This window comes from Nelumbo lutea, chromosome 6, assembly GCF_056320005.1.
Source record: "Nelumbo lutea isolate HS-2025 chromosome 6, American lotus-T2T, whole genome shotgun sequence".
NCBI classification, from domain to species: Eukaryota; Viridiplantae; Streptophyta; class Magnoliopsida; order Proteales; family Nelumbonaceae; genus Nelumbo; species Nelumbo lutea.
Genome location: NC_142689.1, coordinates 39091160 through 39116656, shown reverse-complemented (window position 1 = coordinate 39116656; position 25497 = coordinate 39091160). Strand labels below are relative to the sequence as shown.

General features: G+C 38.5%; 1 protein-coding gene across 50 annotated transcripts in view; it reads left to right on the top strand.

Moving 5' to 3' along the window:
- The window catches only part of LOC148848656 (acyl-CoA hydrolase 2-like), a 126560-nt gene that overhangs the window by 92444 nt on the left and 8619 nt on the right, over positions 1–25497 (top strand). For 23 of the 50 annotated variants that reach the window (XM_088951740.1, XM_088951730.1, XM_088951719.1 and 20 more), the window contains 4 exons: positions 615–716; positions 1622–1670; positions 1777–1845; positions 1951–2032. In XM_088951740.1, the coding sequence (XP_088807866.1) occupies positions 615–716; positions 1622–1670; positions 1777–1845; positions 1951–2028 (298 nt within the window). In that variant the 3' untranslated portion in view covers positions 2029–2032. Of the gene's footprint in view, positions 1–614; positions 717–1621; positions 1671–1776; positions 1853–1950; positions 2033–20796; positions 20906–25497 lie in introns of all 50 variants that reach the window. The other 27 variants (XM_088951749.1, XM_088951735.1, XM_088951723.1 and 24 more) reach the window with 4 other exon arrangements.

Sequence of the window (25497 nt, the reverse complement as noted above, 5' to 3'; positions counted from 1 at the left end):
GAAGTGCGGTGAATCGATTGAATAGAAAGCTAAATTGTGAGAAAGCCAAAGTAATATTTTTGGACTTCTGGGATTCGGCCCTAAATGGTGTTTTACTTTGAGTACTTTGGCTTCCCAAAGTAACTTCTACCAAGTAAGAAAATCATTTCTTTTTGCTCTTTGGACTTTCAGAAGCTGAAAGTCCAAAAGCAAAAGCTTATCCATACACTTCCATACTTAATTATATATATAATTATATGTAGTCAGTTCACGACTTATCAGTTCAGTAAAACCAAAACCAATCCCGACCCAATTATAAATGAGAAACATAATACAGAACCAGACCCTATATAATTGGGTTAATTCAGTTCGGATTTGTTGGGTCTGACCCACTGACATCCCTAATAGTGAATGATAAATTTGGCTTGACCAGGCAAGTAAGCTGAGTTTAATGGGGGTACTGCTCAAAATGTAAACTTAAATAAGAATTTATATTTATATTGACAAAAAATATAAGTAATAACCCATCAATATTGACAAAACATGCAAGTAATGTGATGCTTTGCACAAATCTACTCTATCATTTTGTCATGTACAACTAATGCATGGAGTTTGCTTCAATTGGGCTGTTGCAGATGTGTGGTGGCATATGCTTCAGATCTTATATTTCTTAATGTTAGTCTGAATCCTCATCGTAAAAGGGGTTTGAAGATGTCATCTCTTAGTTTGGATCACTCGTAAGTCTCCCAGATCCTTTTTATTTTTAATTACATATGATATTGGAAGTAACAGGTGCATGCATTTCCCTGAAGCAGTATATTGTGTCTGGACAGCAATATTCACAAGCAAGAATCCTCAGAAACTAGTTTTCTTACTGAGATTGCATGGTTCTACAAAATAATGAGAACTTTTATTTTTTTGAGCTAAAACATCTTCTGACTTGTGAATCACAGAAGTTTTGGTAGTTGTCCAGTTTTATTCATTTGAACTTAAGAACAAATACAAAAGTAACTTTGAGTTGGATAGCCTGTCACTTTATTTTTTGTTTGTTGTGCTTAGTTTTAGCCTCTGCAAGGTTGGTTTGGCTTTTCTTCTTGCATTAAGATACTTGGGGAAATTAGTAAATCCTTGATATTCTACAATTGACACTTAAAATGAGAGAATATTGTTATGCTTAATGCAGTATGACATTGTCAGTGACCAAAGTTGTGTCAAGAGAAATAGATTATCTCCTAAGACAACATGGTGAAACAGTCACTCGTACCCATATTACTAGAGAACCTAAAACATGTGAATTTTTATTATCCCACCCTAAGCTATTTGGGATATCCAAGAAGAAAGGCAAGTTCAAGCAAGGTGGTCTACACTTTGAGGCAGGGTAGAAATGTCAGATTCCGTTATGTATATCATAGTGAGCCCACTCATATAGGTTCCAACATGGCAGGTGCTATTTTTATGCTTATAGGCCTGCCATTTTTGAATGGATGAGTTCCAGTGCACCATTTTCTGAACATCATACTATGTCTAGAAGCATTGAAGTCCATGATTTTAGTGTTTTCCCTATGGACATTAATGGTGTTTGGTATTATCATGTGCTTGATTAGAACTATTGTTTATGAACGTACCTTCTTTTGTCTTTCAGGATGTGGTTTCATAGACTCTTCAGAGCTGATGAGTGGTTATTATATATGGTAAGTACCAGGAAGAAAAGGTTATTGTCTGTAGCATAGCAGTTTTCTATCCTTCTTGTATCTTAATCATGGTTATTCAAGATGACATAAACCCACTGTTATATAGATTGATAGCCCTTCTGCCAATAATGCTCGTGGTTTCTGTTTGGGCCGCATATATAACAGGAAGGGAGAGGTAAATGGTATTCTACCCATACATAAGAACCTGATGATGTTACATATGATTTTCTTTCCACGCTAGTTTGTATTGGAAGTTGAATTTGTCCATGTGGATATGCAGCTTGTTGTCTCATTGGTGCAAGAAGGTCTAATTAGGAAGGCCAAAGCACCAGATGCAGTACCAAGTTCAAAGCTGTAAATAGGTGAGGGATTTGATCTCTGCAATATTTTGCCGTAAAAATATAGATACTCTTTTGATGTTTTAGAAAGTCAGTTTTTTTCTAAACAAGATTCTATTCCATGCACCATTGATAGCAAATGCTAGAGAGTAGAGTCCCATCATTAATGCCCCAATTTGTGGTCATGGGGCTTCAAACTTGCTCTCAGATCACAAACTGAAAAATTTAGTGAGATTGCATGAAATTCATGCTCCAAAGAGTTCAACATTGCAGATTTTTTCATTTGGAACACAGTTTGTATGAAGTGGGGTTCCACAATCTTTTTTCTTTAATAATCTCAGCAGCGACATCCTTAAATATAACCACTTATCTCAAATTTCCCATAATTTTTTTCCTCTTTAATGTTTTTTTTTCAAAACAAACTTCAAAATATGCAAATCAATTGCACTCTTTCTTTGTAATTTCTTGTTTAAATGGTTCAGTCGACTACAGTTCAAAAAAAGAAGAAGAAGAAGAAGATAAATCTCCCCCATCTGACCACAATTATATCAATTCAGATTACGATGTCTAATATGCCCCTACTTAAGTATGGGAGATGTAACTTAAAATAGAACAAAACTGACAAAACACAATTCAATATATGTTGAAAATACAGAACTACCCCTACTCAATCGACTCTAACACTCCTCAAGTTGGAGAGTATATGTCATATAGTCCTAGCTTGTTACAAATATAATTCACTCTTCCTAAACTAAACCCTTTCGCAAACAAGTTTGCCCACTAATCACCAGAAACTCACATGCTCTATGCTTATCACTCCAGTAAGGACTTTCTCTGTTACAAAATGGCAATCAACCTCCATGTGTTTTGTCCTCTCATGAAAAACTGGATTAGATGAGATGTGGAGGCAGCTTCATTGTCATGGTACAATTTCATAGGTTTGTTCATTGAGAATCCAACTTCCTACACAAGATTTTTCAACCACTAACTCACATGTAGCGTGTTCCATGGCCCTGTATTCAGCTTCAGAACTACTTCTCACAACAATAGTTTGTTTCTTACTCTTCCATGCTACTTGATTTCTTCAAAAAAAGGTGCAATAACCTGTAGTGGACATTCTATCAGACACCAAGCCTGCCCAATCTGCATTCATATAGCCAACTATTTCAAGACTTCCTCCTAGCTTGTACACGATTTGGAGCTCCCTTCAAATACCGCACAATTCTAAGAATTGCATCCCAGGGAGGGAATCCGGGGTTTTGCATAAATTGGCTTACTACATTAACAACAAAGGAGATATGGTCTAGTAATAATTAAGTAGTTTAGCTTTCCCACTAACCATCTATATCTTCTAGGATCATCAAACATTTTACTTGCATCACTGTTGAACTTAACATTTGGTTACATTGGTGTTTTATCTAGTTTTGCACCTAACAGTCGTGTTTCTTCCAATAGATCAATGACACATTTCCTTTAGCACAAATTTATGCCTTGCTTTGACCTGGAAACTTCTATACCCAAGAAATATTTCAACTTCCCAAGATCCCTTGTCTGGAAGTGATCTTGTAGAATGACCTTTAGCCTGTCAATCCCCAATATATCATTGCCAATTATGACTATATCATCTACATAAACCACTAGTAAATCTTCTTGGCTTCAAAATCATAGTTGAACACTGAGTGGTCAACTTGACATTTGTCTCATTTCGAACTCTTTCACTACTTCACTGAACTTGCCAAACCAAGCATAAGGAGATTGTTTCCGCCCATAAATTGCCTTATTGAGCTTTTTACACACCTTATCATCCTCCCCCTGAGCAACAAACCCTAGTGGTTTCTCCATGTAAACGTCCTCAAGAAGATCACCATGGAGGAAGGAATTTTTAACTTCAAGCTAAAACTATGGCCAATCATGCATAACTGCTAATGAGATCATTGTTTTAAAAACCAAACTCAAACAGACAGTTGGGCCATTTGACCTGGGAACTGGTTGTGTTCCCAGGTCCATTTTTAGATTAGGCTGCTTTTTTGAAAAAAAAAACGTTGAATTGGTCAGAGAACCACTGACCCGAACAGTCAAACTTCTAAACCATTCGACTCGGGCAATTGTTTGTGGTTTAAAAAGGAGATTAAGAGATGAGGGAGGAACTAAGAGAAGATCTCAGATCTGAGATGATTGAGATCTGTGAGAGAGAGAGAGAGAGATTAGATAGAAAAAGAGAGGCTAAATCTAAGATAAGAGAAATGAGAACTCAAATCTCTCAAATCTAAGATTAGAGAAAGAGAGAGCTATCTCCATCATTGTCACCATCGTCATCACTCCGGTGAACGTTGTCTCCTTTCTTTCTTTCTTTCTTTCTTTCTGCTTGAACCGTTCGACCCAGATAGTTGAACTGCTGACCCGGAAACCTAGGTAGTCTTACCTACAGGAAGATTGGTGTGCTCCCACATGTGGTTATTTAAGAGCAGAGAGTTCATCTTCCATAGCTTGACGCCACTCTGATGAGATAAGAGCCTCCTCGACATCCTTAGGTATAGATATAAATGACAATAGAAAAACAAACTAGTGATGCAAAGTGGAAAGATGAGGGACAACAACATGATTCCAAGTACAACTATGTTTGTCTTTCCACAATGTAATGGGAAGATCAAGTTCAAAAGGAGGAGGCAACATTGGGGAAGGAGCCACTACGGGATCAACTGACGAAGTAGAAGATGGAGGTGTTGGTGTTTGTCGATTAGTATACATTTGCACGAGAAGAATGGAACAAGATTCATGTTGAGCAGGAGGAGGAGAAGAAAGGAAGAAGGAAGAGGAAGAAGAAGAAGAAGAAGAGGCTACAGACTTAAGGCCTCAAAACTTAGCTTCAGTCGAGTGAAGCTTTGCATTTATACTATTCTGGCCGTACATAACAATATGTCTATAGAATTATAAAAATACCCCTACGGGTACTAAGTCTGTGAACAGTACATATAATACACATGTTAACAATTCACCTTCAATCAAGTTCAGAAGGTGGTCATTCAGTATGATTCTGCACTAGAGTAGGTGAAGGCTTAGTATAACAAGGACAGCTGGAATGGGATCTGTTGAGCAAGAGCAAGAGAAGAGAGGAGAGGAGAGACGAGAGGACTGAAAGCCCCAAAGAATCCTGCAGGCGTGTGCAATAGATATTATTTATACTAGTCTAGTCGTACAACATAAAGATGGGGAAATTGCAACAGTACCCTTGCGGTACTAAACCTGTGTACAATAACACCTGTCAACACTCCTCCTCAAGTTGGAGCATAGATATCAATCATGCCCAACTTGTCACAGAGATCATGATGTTTGGAATGGTTTAGCCCCTTTGTAAAGATGTCTGCAAGTTGGTTCTCAGAACTGACATAGGGAGTACACACTTCGCTTGTGATGACTTTCTCTCTGATAAAATGCTTGTCAACTTTGATGTGTTTTGTTCTATCATGTAGCACTGGATTGGCAGCAATGCTTATAGCTGTTTTGTTATCACAGAATAGAGTCATAGGTTTGTCCATTGGGAAACCCAACTTACTCAACAGATTCTTTATCCACATGCCTTCAGCTACCCCGTGGGCCAAAGCATGATATTCAGCTTCAGCATTGGATTTAGCCACCACATTTTGCTTTTTACTCCTCCATGTAACAAGGTTCCCTCCTATAAAGGTGCAGTAGCCACTAGTAGACCTTTTGTCATTTTAAGATCTAGCCCAATCTACATCTGTATAAACTTCAACTTTCAAATGCTCGTGCTTTTGAAATAACAAGTCAATGCCTAGAAACTTCTTTAAATATCGGAGGATTCTCTCTGTTACATCAAGATGAGAGGACCTAGGTGCATGCATGAACTGACTGAGGACACCAACAGCATATGCAATGTCTGGATGAGTCATAGAAAGGTATAACAATCTCCTTACAAGCTTTTGAAACTGTTTCACATCCTTGAGAGGTTCACCTTGGCTGTCACCTAATTTACGGTTGGGGTCAATGGGAGAGTCAACTGGCTTCACCCCCATCTTTCCAGTGTCCTGAAGTAAATCTAAGACATTTCATTTGAGAAATGAAGATACCTCTCTTTGATCGGGCAACTTCAATTCCAATGAAGTATCTAGCAGGTCCTAGATCCTTCACTTCAAACTGAGTGGCAAGAAAAAACTTCAACCTGTGAATTTCATCATTCCAGTCACCAATAACAATTATGTCATCCACATATACAATTAAGGCAACAATTTTACCTTCTCCTCTTTTCACAAACAATGTGTGATCTGATTGACATTGCTTGTATCCTTTCTGCTGAACCGCAACATGGAATCTGTTGAACCAAGCTCTTGGTGATTGTTTCAACCCGTATAGAGACTTCTTCAACTTGCACACTTTCTGTTCATTTTCTTGATCCAGAAAACCAAGGGGTTGAATCATGTAAACTTCCTCTTCAAGGTCACCATTCAAGAATGCATTCTTGATGTCAAGCTAATGTAGATCCCAATCCAGATTAGTAGCAAGAGAGAAAAGAACTTTAATGGAGTTCATCTTGGCAATAGGGGCAAAAGTTTCTGCATAATCAACTCCGTACACTTGAGTAAACCCCTTTTTCCACTAAGCGAGCTTTATACCTCTCCACCGTTCCATCAGCCCTATGCTTGGCAATGAACACCCATTTACATCCAACTGGAACATTTCCCTTAAGAAGATCAACAAGTTCCCATGTGCCATTTTTATGAAGGGCATTAATTTCTTCCTTCATGGCATTTGTCCATTCAGGAACTGAAAGAACTTCTGCCACATTCTTGGGGATAGGGACACTGTCAATAGAGGTAAGGAAAGCACGAAATGAGGGTGAAATGTTCTCATAGGAAACAAAGTTGGAAATGGGATGTTTAGTGGTGCACAATCTAACACTTTTCCTGTGAGCAATTGGAAGATCAAGGTCATTAGCAGTAGAGGAATCATTTTCAATAGAATCAGGAACATCATTGGGAGCCAAGTTACCTAAGTGAGTATGATCCTCCCCCGAGGAGTTTGGTGGCACTGGAGGTATAGCTTTCGGATTCTCCACAGCTCTTGAATTTGGTTGGCCTTTGCGACGACAAGAAAAGACACAAAATGGCGGAGGATCAGGAAGAGAAGGGAGCTGAACCAGTTTCTCCTCATGCTTACACTCCCCCTGAGGAGAAACAGGATAAAAAGGCTCATCTTCAAAGAAAGAAACATCCATGATCAAAACAACGGTACCCCTTTTGAGTGAAGGGGTAATCAAGAAATATGCAAGGGATAGCACGAGAATCCAATTTCCCACAGGTGGGAGACAGATTTTGGACAAAGCACTGACAACCAAATACACGAGGAGGAATAAAAAGAAGGGGAGCCTTAGGAAAGAGAAGCTGATGTGGGACTTTGTACTCTAACCAACGAGAGGGCATACGGTTTATGAGGTAAGTAGAACAAAGAACAGTTTCAAGCCAAAAACGTTTGGGGACATTCATATGAAGTAGTAAACCCCGAGCCACTTCAAGGAGATGTCGGTTCTTCTGTTCGGCCACACCATTTTGTTGTGGTGTATAGGCACAAGAGCTCTGGTGAAGTGAACCACGCGAAGCAAAGAATTCAGTGAGATCACTATGAAAAAATTCTTTTGCATTGTCTGGCTGAAAATTTTGGATTTCAGCCTAAAATTGAGTGAAGACCATCCACTGGAAATCTTGAATGATTTTTGGTACTTCCTCCCTGGTTCACATCGAATATACCCAAGTATATCTAGAATAATCATCAATGAGGGTAATGAAATACTTGTAGCCACTATCAGATGGTAAAGTAACAGGGCCCCATACATTAGAATGAACAATGTGAAAAGGAGATTCAGATTTACTATTTTTCTGAAGAAAACGAGTTCTACAATGATTACTTAACTGACACGTTTGACAAGAAAAATAAAAAATACACATTGACTTGCACAGTTTTGGGAATACAACTTTCAAAGACTCAAAAGACAAATGAGTAAGACGACAATGCCATAAATAAACTTTACTCTTACAGGATTGACTCATAGACTCTGTAACATGAAGACCAGCCCTATTCTCCAACATGTAAAGTCCATCAACCATACGTCCCCTACCAATCGTCCTCCCCGAGGCTAGATCCTGAATCACACAATGAGAAGGGAAAAAGGTCACAGAGCAATTTAAGGAATTAGTAACACTACTAACAGAGAACAAATTAATGGGAAATTTTGGAACATGAAAGACATCAGAAAGGGTAAGACCAAGAGGAAGAGAGAGGGTTCCTTGACCAGCTATGGAAGTGTATGATCCATCGGCTAGTCTCACCTTGTCTCTTCTAGAAAGAAGGTGATAGGTTTGAAAGTAAGAGGACGTACCAGTCATGTGTTTTGACGCTCCAGAATCAATGATCCATGGAGAGTCAGGGGTGTGAGAAGCAACATGGAAAGCTGTGGCAGGATTACCTGACGTAGATGCAAAAGAGGTTGAGGGAGGAGCATCCATCTAACGAATTGCTCTACCATAGAGCTCTAAATGGTCACGGAAGGAATTCATAATATCCTCCCTCGGGTCAGATCCAGTGAGATGTGTCTGGGTCACAATAGAAATGGGGGGCTGATTCTCCTGAGTAACCATGTTGGTCATGTGGTGTTTCTTTGTACCTTGCTGTTCGGGCCTCTTATTCACATTTGAACATTGCTTTTTAGTCAGATCTTGAGCCCATTTTGGTTTCCCATGAAGATCCCAACAGGTATCTTTGGTGTGTCGGGGTTTCCGACAATGAGTGCACCACAATTTGTCCTTATCTTCTATTTTTTTCTGGAGATTTCCTTTCCTGGAAGAAGATCACACACTAGTAGAGATACCCCCTTTTGTTGCCAACACAACTACATCCCCACCAGGGCTGTTCATCAAATTCCTTCTACTCTCTTCAAATTGTACAAGAGCATAGACTTCCTGAACTGATGGGATATCCTTAGAACTAAGAATATGTACTCTGATAGATTCATACATAGGATTCAGACCATGTAAGAAGGCAAACACTCTTTGCTGGGAGACAAGTTTCTTGTACATTTTGGCATTCTCATCACACTTCCAATCCACATTCTGGTAATGGTCCAACTCCTTCCAGAGAGAAGTCAAGTCAGAGTAATATACTGATAAACATCTCTCCCCCTGTCTACAAGTAGATGATGCTGCCTGCAATTGATAAATCTTGGCATAGTGTCGCAATTCTAAATACGTAGATTTTGCTTGTTCCCATATCTCATTTGCAGTTTCAGCCCACATGAAATTCTTCCTTATTTGAGGTCGCAATTCTCCTGATTCCATCTATCATATTCAGCACTCCCAGAGGGTGGTTCTTTGATTCTCCCATTAATATAGCCTATATTCTCCCTTGTAGTGATGTATAACTTGATCCCTCTTGACCACTCTAGGTAATTTAAACCATCAAGAGGGACAACAGCCATAGGAAATGATAGGTCACTTCCACCCATTCCATTGAGCATTGAGGAAACTCTAGATGTGGCTGAATCTTCACTACCCATGATTTCAGGTTTAAGAAAAAAACAACAGCAATCAAAGAAGTGCTGCCGTACAAGGCTGTTACAAAAACAGGTCCTTATGACCTTCAGTTTCACTGGGAGCAAAGACTGAACACTGCTGTTGCAGTACTTGAACAGGTTTGTATGACCTACGATTTAGTAGGAATCCAAAAAACCAACACTGTAGTTGCAGTACATAACCAGGTCTGTATGACCTACGATTTTACAGAGGTCAAATGACCCCCCAACAGAATGAAAAAAAAAAATACAAGGTGAAGTACACCACACACCTAATCGGCAGACTTGGTAGCCGAACAGTCAATGAGATCAACGGGGTAGCCGAACAGTCACTCAATGAGATCAATACAACACCAAGTCTTTGAACATCAGATGATAGCCTCTCTGTAAACCAGAACTTCCTCTACGAACCTCAAATGATAGCCTCTCTACAGTCGAACAGACAATGGATACAATTTCTGGGCTAGAAGATGAAAAATCTCTACAACTAGAACCCTTTTTCTGCATTGGAAGATGAAAAATCAGCTAGGCATCTTCTTGCATAAGGTTGAACTGAACACAACAAATTAGCAGTTCGATGGATACAACACTAGGAAATGAAGAGACTATCTGCTCGACATTGACCACAACAGCTTTGCTTGACACCACCCTTCAAACCTGGACGACTTGCTCTGATACCATGTTGAGCAAGAGCAAGAGAAGAGAGGAGAGGAGAGGCGAGAGGAGGCGAGAGGATTGAAAGCCCCAAAGAATCATGCAGGCGTGTGCAGTAGATATTATTTATACTAGTCTAGTCGTACAACATAAAGATGGGGAAATTACAACAGTACCCTTGCGGTACTAAACCTGTGTACAATAACACCTGTCAATAGGATCATTATTTGGAAGAGGAAGGGGATCACTGGAGACAAGGGAGACACATCAAGACCCAAGAAGAATAGCACTAAAAATGTAACATCCGAACAAACAAATGACTTCCGAGTGATAGGATTATAGCACTTATACCCTTTCAGGGTCTTAGAATAGAAGATACACTTAGTAGAATGTGCATTGAACTTATCTAAGCTAGGACCTAGATTATGAACAAAGCACACATACCCAAAGAACCTGGGAATCAAAGGATATGGAAACAAAGTGGGGAACAAAATAGAAAAGGGAGAACGACCACCAAGGATGAATAACAACATTCAATTAACGAGAAAACAAGCCATAAGCATTGTCACTCCAAAACCGTTTAGGAGCATTCATATGATGAAGAAGGGACCGAACTGTCTCAAGTAAATGATGGTTCTTCCTTTCAACGACCCCATTTTGTTGGGGGATGGATGCACAAGAACTTTGATGAATGATGGCATGTTGCTCCAAATAGTGTTGAAATGAAGTAAGAAAGTATTCTCTACCATTATCTGAATGAGGAACTTTTATTGGAACACCAAATTGCATATGTATTTCAGCAAGAAATTTTTGGAAAATAAAGAATCAATAGTTAACTCATTTTCTTCATTAAATAAATCGATGTCATCCTTGAACAAGCATCAACAAAAATGGAAAAATACTTGTAACCATTATAGGACTCAATTCTAATTGGACCCCAAACATCTGAATGGACTAAAGCAAAAGGACTCAACATACAACTAGCAACCCTAGGATTAAAGGAAACCTAATGGGGGTTCATATACTAACATGACTCACACTACAAAGAAAAAAGATGACTCGATGAAGGAACAAGTAGCTTGAGTGGGCTATGTAGATCATAATAGAAATTAACTGTCCTTCCATCCCATAATGCATACACTTTCTAGTAGTGCTATCTCTTCCTCTACCATGGCCTCCCCCTAAGTCACGACCTCCAGGACTTTTACTACCACGACCAAACATGGGGCTACCACAACCTCCTCTTGATACAACAAACACTAATCTATTAAAGTTGTGGTACTCTCTATAGGTCCTAGAGAGATCCTACAAGGACAAGCAAACACTTCCTCAAGAGTAGGAAGGGTAGATCCACCCAATATCTGTGCTCTGATTGGTTCATACTTTGACTTCATCCCCACCAAGAACCTGTTTACATCAAGTTGCTCCATTTGTTGCTGAATTTTGACATCTAAAGTTAAGAGATGATAGACATTGAGCTTGTTCCAACTTTAATAAAGTAAGAAAAGGTGAAGAAAAGGATAGAAGAAAGAAAGAGAAGAAGATAAGAAGAGAAAGGGAAGGGAAAGAAAAGAAAAGTGGGAAGACTAGAAAGGAGAAATCTGTTCACTTCTCCTTACTATCAACCCAGGTTGTATTAGCATTCTATTAAGGCTGAAATGACTACAATAGCCTTAGGAATGTTACAACAAATATCAGAGAGAAAAATTAACATGAAAAAGACAATATTGCCCCTATTAACTACTTCTGACAATTCGAACACTCTCCCTCGAGCTGGAGCATATATATCATAAAGTTCTAGCTTATTACAAATATAGTCCATCCTTGTGCGACCCACACTTTTAGTAAAAATATCAACTACTTGGTCTTCAGATTAAACATAGGGAGTAACAACTCTCCACTTGTCACTTTCTCTCTCACGAAATGGCAATCAACTTCAATGTACTTAGTCCTTTTATGAAACACTGGATTAGAGGCAATATATGTTGCAACTTGGTTGCCACAAAACAATTTAATGGGTTGATTGATTGTGATATTCATCTCTAGAAGAAGATGCATCAACTAGACTGACTCATGGGTAGTATGGGCCATTGCCCTGAATTCAGGTTCAGTGCTACTACTAGTAACTATGTTCTGCTTCTTGTTCTTCCAAGTAACAAGATTTCTGCACAAGAAAGTACAATAACATGTTGTAGACTTCCTGTCCATCGGAGACCTTACACGATCTGCATCTAAGTACCCTATCAAAGGCATCTCCTTTCTTATACAAAAGCCCTCAACCAGGAGCACCCTTTAGATACTTTAGCATCCTCATAACACCATCCCAATGAGTAGTTGTTGGATTCTGCATGAATTGACCGAGAACTCCTACACTAAAGGAGATGTCAGGCCTAGTGATGGTAAGATAAACTAACTTGCCTACTAGTCTCCATACCTTGTAGGGTCTTCTAATGGCTCCCCCTGACTATCAGTCATCTTCACATTGGGATTCATGGGAGTTTCAACTGGCTTGGATTCTAACAACCCAGTTTCATCCAATATATCTAAAGCATACTTTGTTTGGGACAGAGAGATTCCCCACTTCATTCAAGCTACCTCAATTCCAAGAAAGTACTTCAAGGTTTCTATTAGTTTAAAAGTGTTGCTATAGGAACTATTTCAATTCATCAATCCCATGTGTATTATTGCCAATGAGAACAATATCATCAACATACACTGCTAGAATGATCTTCCTAGATGAAAAGTTTCTACTAAGCACAGAGTGATCAACATTGCATTGTTTCAAGCCAAAATCTTACACCACACTATTGAAATGATCAAACCATGCCCGCGATGATTGCTTCAGCCCATAGATAGCCTTCTTTAATTGGCACACCTCTTCTAACTCCCCCTGAGCAATATACCCAAGAGGTTGCTTCATATATACCTCCTCTTGAAGATCACCATGGAGAAATTCATTTTGACATTAAGCTGAAATAGGGGCCAACCAAAGTGGGTAGCTAAAGAAATGAGCACTCATACAAAACCTATTTTAGCCACAGAAGAGAAAGTTTCTCACCATAGATTTGAGTATGCCCCTTTGCAACAAGTTGAGCTTTAAACCACTCAATGATGCCATCTTGACGGTGTTTAACTGTATATACCCATCAACAACCAACAGCTTGCTTCTCAGGTGGTAAGGAAGTGAGATCCCAAGTATTATTAGACTGAAGAGCATGAAATTTTTCATCCATCGCCTTCTTCTAGTTAGGAGATGAGAAGGCTTCTTGTAGAGAACACAATAAAGAAACAGAGGATATAAGGGAAATGAAATGTTGATGTGAAGGAGACAAATGAGCAAAGGAGACATACCGAGAAAGAGGGTGATCTATGCAAGTATGCTTACCTTTAGGAAGGGCAATAAGAAGATCAAGATCCGAGGATGGTGGATCTGTTAATGGCAAAGACTCTAGTGACATGTTAGAAGCTGGAGCTGGATCAATTATTGGCGACAATTCTAATTGCCTATCACGTCTAGAGTATACTTTGTAAATAAATGGTCGAATAGGCTCCTCCATAGTAGGCAATGGAATAAAGACATCACTAGATTTAGGGGGAAGAGGAATAAAAAGAGAAGGTTCACATCTAGAGATATAGGGTAAACTCTCAAAGAAGGTAACACCCAGAGCAACAAAAGCTTTCTATAAAATAGGATCATAGCATTTGTAACATTTTTGAGTACGAGAGTAACCAAGAAAAACACATCCAATAGCTCTAGAGTCAAGTTTATCATGGTCTAAACCCAATTGATGAACAAAACAAACGTAACCAAGCACATGAAGAAGAGAGAAAGGCGAGGTGGAAGGAAACAAGATAAAGAAAGGTTACTCGCCATCTAGGACTAAAGAAGGCATATGGTTTATGAGAAAACAAGATGTGAGAACTGCATCACTCCAATGGATTATAGGAACTGACATTTGAATCAACAAGGCCCGAGTAGTTTCAATCACATGGCGATTTTTTCTCTCAGCCACACCATTTTGCTAAGTAGTGTGTAAACATGAGGACTGATGTATAATACCATGAGAGTCAAAATAAAACTGAAAAGTATTATGAAAGTATTCCTTGGCATTATTTGAACGAAACACTTTAATGCATACACCAAACTAATTCCTTATCTTAGCATGAAAAGATAGAAAAATGGGGAACAATTCTAAACGATCCTCCATTAAGTAAATCCATGTCATTCTTGAATAGTCATCAATAAATGTTACAAAATATCTAAATCCATTATAAGATGATGCACGACTAGGACCCCAAACATCAGAGTGGACTAAAGCAAAAGGACTCGGGACTTTCTTATCGTCTCTGGGAACAAAAGACACTCCATTATGTTTTACTCAACTGACATGACTCACAATTTTGCTAAGTTACAGACTACAAGGTTGGGACTTGCTTTTTCAAAACAAGCAGAAAAGGATGGTCAAGACGACAATACCATTGATGTGGTGTAAGAGGGGAATGAAGAACCTTCTAAGGACCATGGTCATCCAAGTAGTACAGTCCTCCAACTTCATGACCACCACCAATCGTCTTCCCCATTTTGAGATCCTAAAAGACACAATTTGAAGGATAAAATGTTGCTAAACAATGACGGGTTCGAGTAAACTTGCTTACAGACAAGAGACTAAAGGGAAACTTAGGAACATAAAAAATTTAACGTAAACTAAGGTCAGAACCAAGAAACACATTACCGGTACTAGTAATAAAAGAAGAAAAACCATCAGCCAAGGTCATGGTTTGAGAAGTAAAAGGTGGTGGCAAGGATACAAACATATCTGAGGAGCCAGTCATGTGGTCTGAAGCTCCATAATCAATTACCCAAGGTGAAGGTGAAGAACTAGAAACAAGACAAACAGTACCTGACTTCACAAGTATAGCAGTGGCAGAACTAGAAAAGGCAGACTGGCGAAACTTTTCATACTCCTCACGTGAGATAGAGATTGTATCTTTATCCTTACCAACATTGGAAGTATGAGCATTTTCAGCCACACTAAGACTCCCAAAATCACCTTCCACCATTGCTTGGTTAGCCCAAGAAGATGGAGGGCCATGAAGATCATAACAAAAGTTGATTGTGTGACATTCTCGTCCACAATGTGAGCACTTACAGGCTGAAACACAACTACTACCACTACGACCACCACCACCCCTTGCACCACCAAACTCTCTACCACCTCGTGCACCTCTGGGCCCACAGCCAAAAACCCTCACGTTTCCTCCACCTCTACCATGCATATGTCTACTAGGAAAACCTCCTCTAGAAACCACCATGGTTGATCTCTCTAAAGGTGGGAGATGATCATTATGTGGATTTGAGGCTCTCTTTATGCGAGAGAAAACCTCAAACAAGGATGAAAGATCACTATTTCCTAAGATTTGGGCCCACATTGGTTCAAATTCAGACATCAACCCAGATAAAAATCTTGCTACATCTAGATGTTTTCATTGTTCTTGTTGAGTCTTCAAATCAGTAGATAAGGGTTGATAATCATTGAGCTCATTCCTTAAGCTTTTTAGAGAAGCATAGTATTCTTCAACACCTTTATCCCTTTGTTGAAGAGAAAAATAGTCTCAGTACAACTAGTAAATTCTTGTGACATTGTCTTGTCCAGAGTACAATTACTTGGTATGGTCCTAAATCTCCTTGGCCATGTCTAGAAACATAAGGTTTACACTAATGTGATTCTTCATACTATTCCAAAGTGATGTCATAATTCGGGCATTCTCTTGTACCCATTCATTGTACCCTTTTGTTTCACTTTTCAATGGACCCTCCTTGATGTACTTCAACTTACCTCTTGCAATGAGAGATACCTCAACCAACTTGGCCCATGGGATATAATACCATCGAGTTTCACCATAATTAATTGAGAAGTCATGAAATTTGATTGCACAACTACTGTAGGTTTAGTGCTACCATTTGATGAAGCCATGAGTGAGAGGAGATCACTGATTTGTCACCTAGGCAAACTGTCAAACAGCTGGTATGCTATTATAACACACAATTTTCTTTACGAAAAACACCAAGAATCATCATCCCTCTACTTTAAAAACACTTGGGAAAGATTGCATACTTACCACAAGGTGTCAACACAACACAAATCACTACAAAATTACCACACATTGAGGGGCACCTACCTCACAACTCGAAACATTACAAAGCTGCCCTCTTTGAACTACTAAATAGAGGGCTTTTAAAAAAACACCATCAATTCACAAAACACTACAATTTGAGGCATTAAATCCTCTTTCCTAAGTGGGTGATCAGTCCTCTTAAGTCCTTTTCCTTTCCAACAAAGAATAGAGAATATTCTCTATTCCTAGGGCACAAAAAGTTGAGACGCAAACAGTATAGTTGACCTCAAGGCTCTAATGCCATGTTCCAACTTTAATAAAGTAAGAAAAGGAGAAGAAAATGATAGAAGAAAAAGAGGGAAGACTAGAAAGGAAAAATTTGTTCACTTCTCCTTACTGTCAACCCAGGTTGTATTAGCATTCTGCTAAGGCTGAAACAACTACAATACCCTTAGGAAAGTTCCAGCAGATATAAGAGAGAATGAATAATATGAAAAAGACAATACTGTCCCTATTAACTATTTCTAATAATTCTAACAGAGTTCATTCATAAATCTCTCATATAGGCATAATACTCTTCAAGTGTTTGATTTCCCTACTACAAACTAAAGCACTCTTGATAGAGCTAATATACTCTTGTAGTATTGTCTTGTCTTGGGTAAAGTTTGTAGTGAGAATAGGCTAAATGGGCCTTAATTTCTTTATTTTTCTCTAAATTATGTTTATGACTTGCGTTAGTAGGTAGTGGGCCTTAGTTATGAGCCTTTTTATTCTTTTATTGTTGTCTTCAATGATGGACACTCTACTAAGGGCACTCATGTAATTGTCTTTATTTTTTACAACAAAAGAATAAAAGAAATAATTGGGGGCTGAAGAGAGGTTTAGAACTCTCTTATTCTTCCCTTTCTTCCATCTTCTTCCTCCTTTACTTTTCTTTCTTCCATCTTCTTCCTCCTTTACTTTTCTTTCTTCCATCTTCTTCTTCTCTTCTGTTTTTCTATTATTTATTTTAGATTATTGCAAGTGTGTTTCACAACTTGGTATCAAAGCGGGTTCTCATCTTCAACATCTTTCTCCTTTCTTAGCCCATATGCAGTGTGTATGGAGAACTGATTAGCTGATCAATTAGTAGCTTATGTAGCCTGGTTATGAGGGTTTTTGGAGAGGTTTTGTGGAGATTTTCATCCTTAGTTGAAGCCCAAGGCAAGTTCTTGGAGTTTTTTCCTGAAGCTGGTGTTTGGGGATCAAAGGAGAGTTCTTTGATTTTTATTAAGGGAGGTTTGTGTTGGATAGAGTTCTAAAACCTCTAGTAGGAGCAGTTGAACTTCCTCCCCTTCTCTCGTCCTGTTGGATCCTGTAAAACTCTAGTTTTGGGTGATTGAAGAGCAGTTCTTTGCTTGAAATAGAAAATATAGCCTCCTAGTAAAACCTTATTTTGATTGTTTGCATCCGTTCACCGAATGGATCAAAGTTGAGGAGAAGCCAAATATCCTACAGATTTCGGGTTTGGACATGAGGGGCCTGTAGAGACTATTAAGGGCAGTGACCACTATGAAGTTGGACGGAACCAATTATTTAACTCGGTCTCAGTCAATTAAAATACATGTGTAGTAGAGGGAAATGGGGGTACATTACCTAGAGCAAGAAGAAACTGGAGGATGCAAAAAAACTACATAGTAGTGGGTTGGTTAGTGAACTCTATGCAGCCACATATTAGTTAGCACCACTTGTGGATGGATACTGCAAAGGGAAGTGTGGAGAGAAAGATTTGATGGAGATTGTTGTTTGGGGTTGTACAAAGGATGCAAAAACACATAGGAAGTTGGTGGAGAGTGTTGAATTGGGTCGATTAAGTTATTGGGCCTAGTCTTTTATTTTTATTTTTAAGTTGTTAAGTTAGGAAGCTATTGGGCATTGGGCCCATTAGTTTATGTTATTTACATTGTGACTGTTCAGCTACTTAAAGTAGCCGCCCTACTAAGGGCATTCTTGTAATCTTTCATTCTTTAATTTTAAATATATAAATCAAAGAGAGGTTGGCGGCCAAATCTATTCAATCATGGCTTTCATCACACTCTCTTTTCTTCTTCTTCTCTCTTTCTTTCTTGCATACTTTTAGCAACTAGGTGCCCTTCTAGGCGACTAGGTGCCTGCCTAGGCGACTAAGCACCCGCCTAGGCAACAAAAATGACAAGGCGGGCACCTTTTATAATGTCATTTATATTGATGTATCTTATTAATGTATGTGTTAATACATTTTATTATATGCTATGTATATCAATTATACTTTGTTTTAATGTTTTACTATTGAAATTTAAAAGATCAAAGGGTTTCGAGGAGAGAAAAAGAAAGAAAGAAAGAAGGAAAGAAAGAAAAAAAAAAAGGAAGAAAGAATAGAATAATAAAATTCTTTTTTTCTATTCTCTCTCTCTAATTAAATAGAACAAAAACTCCATCCTTGTCTTTTTTCTTTTTTACTTTCTATCTTGAATATTTATCATATAAAGTTAATAGCCTTCTTTAGCTGTTAATTAATACGAACTTGCTCTATTAAATACTTATTATAGTAGTATTATTTTTGAAAATAATGAAATTAATACATGTAAAAGATTTTTATGTTTTAGATGTGATGATTTGCCACATTTTTAGAGGAAATTTAATGTTCTTAATAAAGAGAATTGCTATTTTTTTAATTAACATACATGTTGAATGGTATATAAAACTAGGAAACTAGCCTAAAGTCAGTTTTTTATATTATAAGACTTTTATCACCTAGGCGATACCTAGGCAACTAGGCGACTAGCACCCCAATGTCACCTAGAATCACCTAGACGCCTTGAAAACTATGCTCTCTTGCTGAAACCTTTCAATGTATTCTACTTTTCTTCACAAAGTATACATCAGAATTAGTTATTAACAACTTCTACTTGGTATCAGCAGGCCGAAGGTTTCTTGAGCTGCTCTATCATGCAGCCCTAGATCGGCCAATTGCATGGTGATATGAGAGACTGGTCGAAGACCTCAGATAAACCCAATTTTTGGATTTTTTTTTTATGGATTTGTTTTGCCTTGTAGTTGGTCTAGGGTTTTTCATCAAATTCAGGAAAAACTAGAGAAAATGGGAGAATCCTATTTTTGTAGGACTCTTCAATTTTGACCTAGGAAGTGGTGCCTTAATTTTTTAGGGTTCCTTGGAGATTTCTGAAGAGTGTGGTTCAAGTCCTACATTTTTTGGAGGTTTCTAGAAATAGCGGTTGCCTCTTCTCTCTCTTCTCCTGTTCCACATAAAGGGAATCTTTTGTAGGAAAATCATATGGGGTACCAGAAAGGTGTTTGTGGTACCTGAACCGATGTATTTCATATTCTTTCATCTTAAAGTGATTTTCTAACCTTTTTGGGGAATTATGGAGGGTAACAGAGTTGAAAATGTTAGAATGATATGTTAGAAGGTTTGAGTGTGTTCGGCTGATAAGAATTCCTATTAGCCCATTCTTATGTTAAACTTATCTTATAACTGGGCGTTTGCTAATGGGCATAATCTTGTTTATGTCTTAAGTCTTCTGGGTGTTCCATCACTAATCAGGGGTATCCCAGTAATTTCTTGTACTTTGTACTTCACTTATATATAAATAAAGGCATGGTTGACTACAAGTACAGTTCAACATTCTAGCATCTCTTCTCCTCTTTTCTGCTACTTTGACTACAGTGATTAAGCTTTCATGGTATCAGACCATTGAGCACCTTCCTGGTTACTGCCGACGCCATCTCCTTTTTCTTGTTGTATTTCACCTTTTTTTTTATCTGGGTTGCTGCTGTGAAACCCTAGGGTTGAAGGAGAACAACACAAGGTTCGACCTAGGGTTTCCCTTGGTTGTAGGGCGCAAGGGAGGTAAGACCCTGAAGCTAGAGTCTTACTAGTTTCTAGTAGTTGGCAGCTATTCGGTTGCTAAGAAGAGGTCTGTATAGGACAGACCTAGTTGAAATTGCAATAAGCATGATAATCACATCTACTGTTCCAGTTTGGTTTTGGGGTAACGCAGTTCTCACAGTAGTCTTCCTGATTAATAGGGTGCCCTCTCGTATACTTAGATTTAGTACCCCATTCAGCCTCCTATTTCCTAAGGGGGAGATATCCCACAATTCTCTCAGGGTTTTTGGGTGTGTTTTCTTTGAACATGTTCTTGGGTCTCACCGCTCGAAGCTCAAACCAAAGGCAAAAAAGTGTGTTTTTCTTGGGTATGTAGAAAATTAGAAAGAGTACTACTAGTATGACCTAGTCTTTGGGAAATTGGTATGTTACTATGGATGTCACATTTTCAGAGTCCACATAATTTTTCTCGAAGGGTTCTTCTCAGGGAGTCCAGTTTTTGTGTCTACTCGTGTGTCTGATCCTCCTATGTCACCTATCTTACCACCTCTCTTGCGTCCTGCTTTTCAGTGTTAATTACGATAACGACTTCACAAGGAGGTTGATTCCACTGCAGAAGAACCTACATCACTTCTTATCGGTTCCTTGGAGACTCCAGATTCAGCTGACATGGATTCAGGTATTCCTCTTAATCCCTTTAATGTTTTAGTTCCTATTGATTTTATTAATCTTATACAGATGACTTGGACCTTCCTATTGCACTCAAAAAAGGGAAGAGAATGTGTATTACTCATTGTATCTCATAGTATCTATCCTACAATGGACTTTCTCATTTTTATCGAGCTTTCCTTTCTTCCCTTGACTCTATGTCTATACCAAAGGGTATCAGCTAGGGTCTCTCCAAACCTTAGTGGAAGACAACTATGCAAAAAGAAATGGAAGCCTTAATTAAGAATTAGACATGGGAAATTGTGGATCTACTAGAGGGCAATGTGACTATTGGATGCAGATGGGTTTATACAGTTAAAAATAAGGCAGATGGAAGTATAGAAAAGTATAAGGCCAGTCTGGTTGCAAAAGGGTACATTGAAACCTATGGCATTGATTACTTAGAGACCTTTGCACCAGTTGCAAAAGTGACTTCTGTTCGGATCCTTCTCTCTTGTTGCTATATACTCTTGGCCCCTATTCCAATTTGATGTAAAAAAATGTTTTTCTGAATGGGAATTTGCAAGAAGTGTATATGGATCTTCTTGTTGGTTTCTACAGTAATGCTGAAAAGGAGAAGGTATGTAGACTAAATAAGTCACTTTATGGTTTAAAACAGTCTCCCAGAGTATTGCTTGACAGGTTCAGGAATGCCTTGATTGCTTTTGGCTACACTCAGACTCAATCAGATCATACTTTGTTTATGAAGTGGAGGGGGTCCCTGGTGTCAGTCTTGGTTGTTTATGTGGATGATAATGTAGTCACAGAAAATGACATACGTGAGATTGACAGTTTGAAAAAAATCTACACATTTTGAAATTAAGGATTTTGGGGAGCTGAGGTATTTCTTGGGCATTGAGGTTGCAAGATCAAAACATGGGATTTTTATTTCTCAGAGTAAGTATGTTCTGGACCTTTTACAAGAAACAGGGAAAGTTGGAACAAAGGCAACCAATACTCTCATTGATCAAAATCACAAAATTAATGCATCAAAAGGTGAGCTTGTAAAGGACATTGGGAGGTACTAGAGACTTGTGGGGTGGTTGCTATATTTATGTATGACAAGACTAGACATTTCCTATGTAGTGAGTGTGGTGAGTCAATACATGCATGCCCCAGAGTCCAGCATTGGGAGGCTGTTGACATGATTCTTGCTTATTTGAAGGGACACCCAAGCAAAGGCATACTATTTGCTAACTATGGACCATTGAAACTAGTGGCTTTTACAGATGCTAATTAGGCATGATGCCTTGATGATAGGAGATCTACATCAAGAGTTTGCACTCTTGTTGGGGGTAATCTAGTCTCGTGGAAAAGTAAAAAACAGACAGTTGTGGCAAGGTTAAGTGCAGAAGCTGAATATAGAGGCATGGCACAAGGAATTTTAAAGCTTCTCTGGATCCACTCCATGTTATGAGAGATTGGTGTTGAAGCAGAAAAACCTATGATGTTGTACTATGATAATTAGGCAACAATTAACATTGTCCACAACCCAATTCATTATGATAAGACAAAGCACATTGAAGTGGACAAACATTTCATAAGAGAAAGGGTGACTTCAAGGGAAGTTTGTCTTCCATACATTGCTTTTGATTTGCAGCTTGCCGATGTTCTCACAAAAGGAGTTGCAAGGAACAAGCTGGAGTATGATCTACACAAGTTGGGAATGTGTGACATTTACTCCCAACTTGAAGGGGAGTGTTGAGTTGGGCCGATTTCAAGCTATTGGGTTCAGTCTTTTATTTTTATTTTTAAATTGTTAAGTTAGGAAGTTATTGGGCTTTAGGCCCATTAATTTATGTCATTTAAGTTGTGATTATTCAGTTACTTAAAGTAGCCACCCTACTAAGGGACTTCTTGTAATATTCCATTCTTTTATTTTAAGTATATAAGTCAAAGAGGGGTTGGCGGCCAGATCTATTCAATTATGACTTCATCCCACTCTCTTTTCTTCTCTCTTTTTCTCTTGCAGAAACATTTTAGTGTCTTCTACTTTTCTTCACAAAGTATACATCAGAATTAGTTACCAGCAACTTCTACTGAGAGAAATTGGGTCTTTGAGTTCCTCATCGGACTCAAACCGAAGTATGATATTGTGAAGCAGAAGGTCAACAAGTTGATCACTATGCTAATGCTAGGATACAGCCAAAGGTCAACACTTGGAAGAAAGATGTTATCTATGGGTATTGTAAGAAACCTAAAAATATTAAAGACACCTGTTGGAAGCTGCACCCAAAGCTTTTACCTACTAGACTTAAGAAAGAAAACAGTGGAAAAATGATTGAGAATGGAAAAGGTGGAAATGCAAATGTAGCCACCTCCTCACAGAGTGGCAGGGGAAAAATGGTGAGAAGTCGGTGGGGGAGCTCTATCAACTTGGATCAAATCAGAGGAGAAAGGGTTAAGAGTGAAAAGGATGTGTTCTCTCCTTTACCACACACCTAGAAATATTTAACTTATATATGAGATAATACAATGTTATGGAAATGACAATTATGTCATTGTCTTACAAGAAGTAATAAAACAAAAGATAGTGTACATAAGTTACAACATAAAATGGTGGTCCCAAGGACCAAAAAATGGAAAGAAAATGTAAGAGACATAGATCAGTCTCTACACCCCCCCCCCTCAAACTGATGCCAAGGTACGGGCATCAGTTTGTCAACTAGAAACTAGTGCCAAGCATGGGTCATAGCCTTCGTTAATATGTCAACAAGATGTAGGGTAGAAGACACGTGCGGTAGAGATATGTGTCTAGTAGAAAACTAGTCTCTAATGAAGTGGCAGTCAACCTCTATATGTTTGGTGCACTCATGAAAGACCGGGTTGGATGCAATCTTGGTTGAGGATCATGAATAGGCGCAGATGTACTTACAGGATCAAGAGAATGATGAGAACTCGTGACTAGAGATGATGGATCAGTTTCTGGTGATGAAGTGGACAGGGCGATAGGAGTTGGAGCAATTAGCCTCTTTCTGAAATAGACACAGAGCAACTCTGGAATAGAAGGTGAATCTGAAGAACCTGCAGAGTCAAAATAATGCAATATCGAAATGGAAGTAGTAAGCAACTTAACAATGTGAGCAAAAAATGACATGTTCTCAAGGAAGATGACATTGCGGGATACGCGAGCTCAACAAGACTTCGAATCATAGCAAAGGAAGCCCTTATGATCAGGGCTATATCCCACAAATGCACACATTGTTGATTGGGGAATCAACTTTGTGCGTTCATGTGGAGGAAGATGAACAAAACATACACAACCAAACACATGAAGAATAGAAAAATCAGGTGAACGATGAAATAAACTTTGAAAAGATGTGTTATGCAAGATAGATGATTGAAGAATGTTAATAAGGTACACAGCAGTGCTGGTGCCTCCACCTAAAATGAAGTAGGAGAATGGGAATCATGAAGAAGAGTTCGAACTATGCTCAGAATATGTCTATTCTTGCACTCTGCCACTCTGTTTTGTTGTAGAGTGCCAAGACAAGATCTCTGGGATTGTATTCCATTGTCTTCTCAAGAAAATTTGAAAATCTTCATCAAGGTATTCACCCCCCGAATCTGAATAGAAAATCCCAATGTTTGAATCAAATTGGTTTTTGGTTTTTGCTATGAAGGATTTAAAAGTAGAAAAAACTTCAGATTTGTTTCTCAAGAAATATATCCATGTAAAGCGAGTATAGTCATCAATAAATGTAACAAAATATTTAAATCCCATGCTGGAAACAACTGGAGACAACCAAACATCACTATGTTTTATTTTAAAAGGAACATAAGCATGTTCAACAACTGAAGGAAAGGGTAAAACATGGCTCTTACTCAAGCAACAAGAAATGCAAGCCTTATCAACATTATTAAAAAAAATAGCTTTAGATGACAAATAACCATCACGAAACAAAGGATCGAGTTTATTTGCATAGGGGTGCCCAAGACGCCTATGCCATAAGTGCCATACATTATTTCTGCAAATAACCTCAGTACTAGGATTGGTAGTAAGTAAACAAGATGTGGATGAATGCCCCGATGTCTTTTCAAATTCCAAGGAAAATAACTGACCTAGTCTATACCCCTTTTCCTTTCACTGTCCCAATGCGCTAGTCTTGTATCAAACAACCATCATGGGAAAATGAAATAATGTTACCATCCTCAATTAGCTGACCAATTGAGATCAAATTAGTTGTAAGTTTAGGAACAAAGAAAGTTTTAGGTAGATGAAAACGAGAATTAATAAATGTAATTAAGGACAAATCATTGCAACCAACAATATCTAGTTTCTCTCCATTGGCACTAATAATATGTTTATTGAAGGATTTGGATTTAACGAACTAACCAGTGTGAGCCCCTATCATATGGTTAGAGGCCCCAAAATCAATGATCCATAAGTGGCTAAGAGATGAACAATAATATGATGACTCACCTGAAAGACTAATGGCTGAAAATGCAGAGGAAATAGCTGAGGGTACTAGTTGTCGCATTCTTTCTTCTGTAAGAGTACTAGAATTTTCATCCATTATGGTTGTAGTTGTACTCCTTGTGCCTGTACCTTCAGTGGTTGTT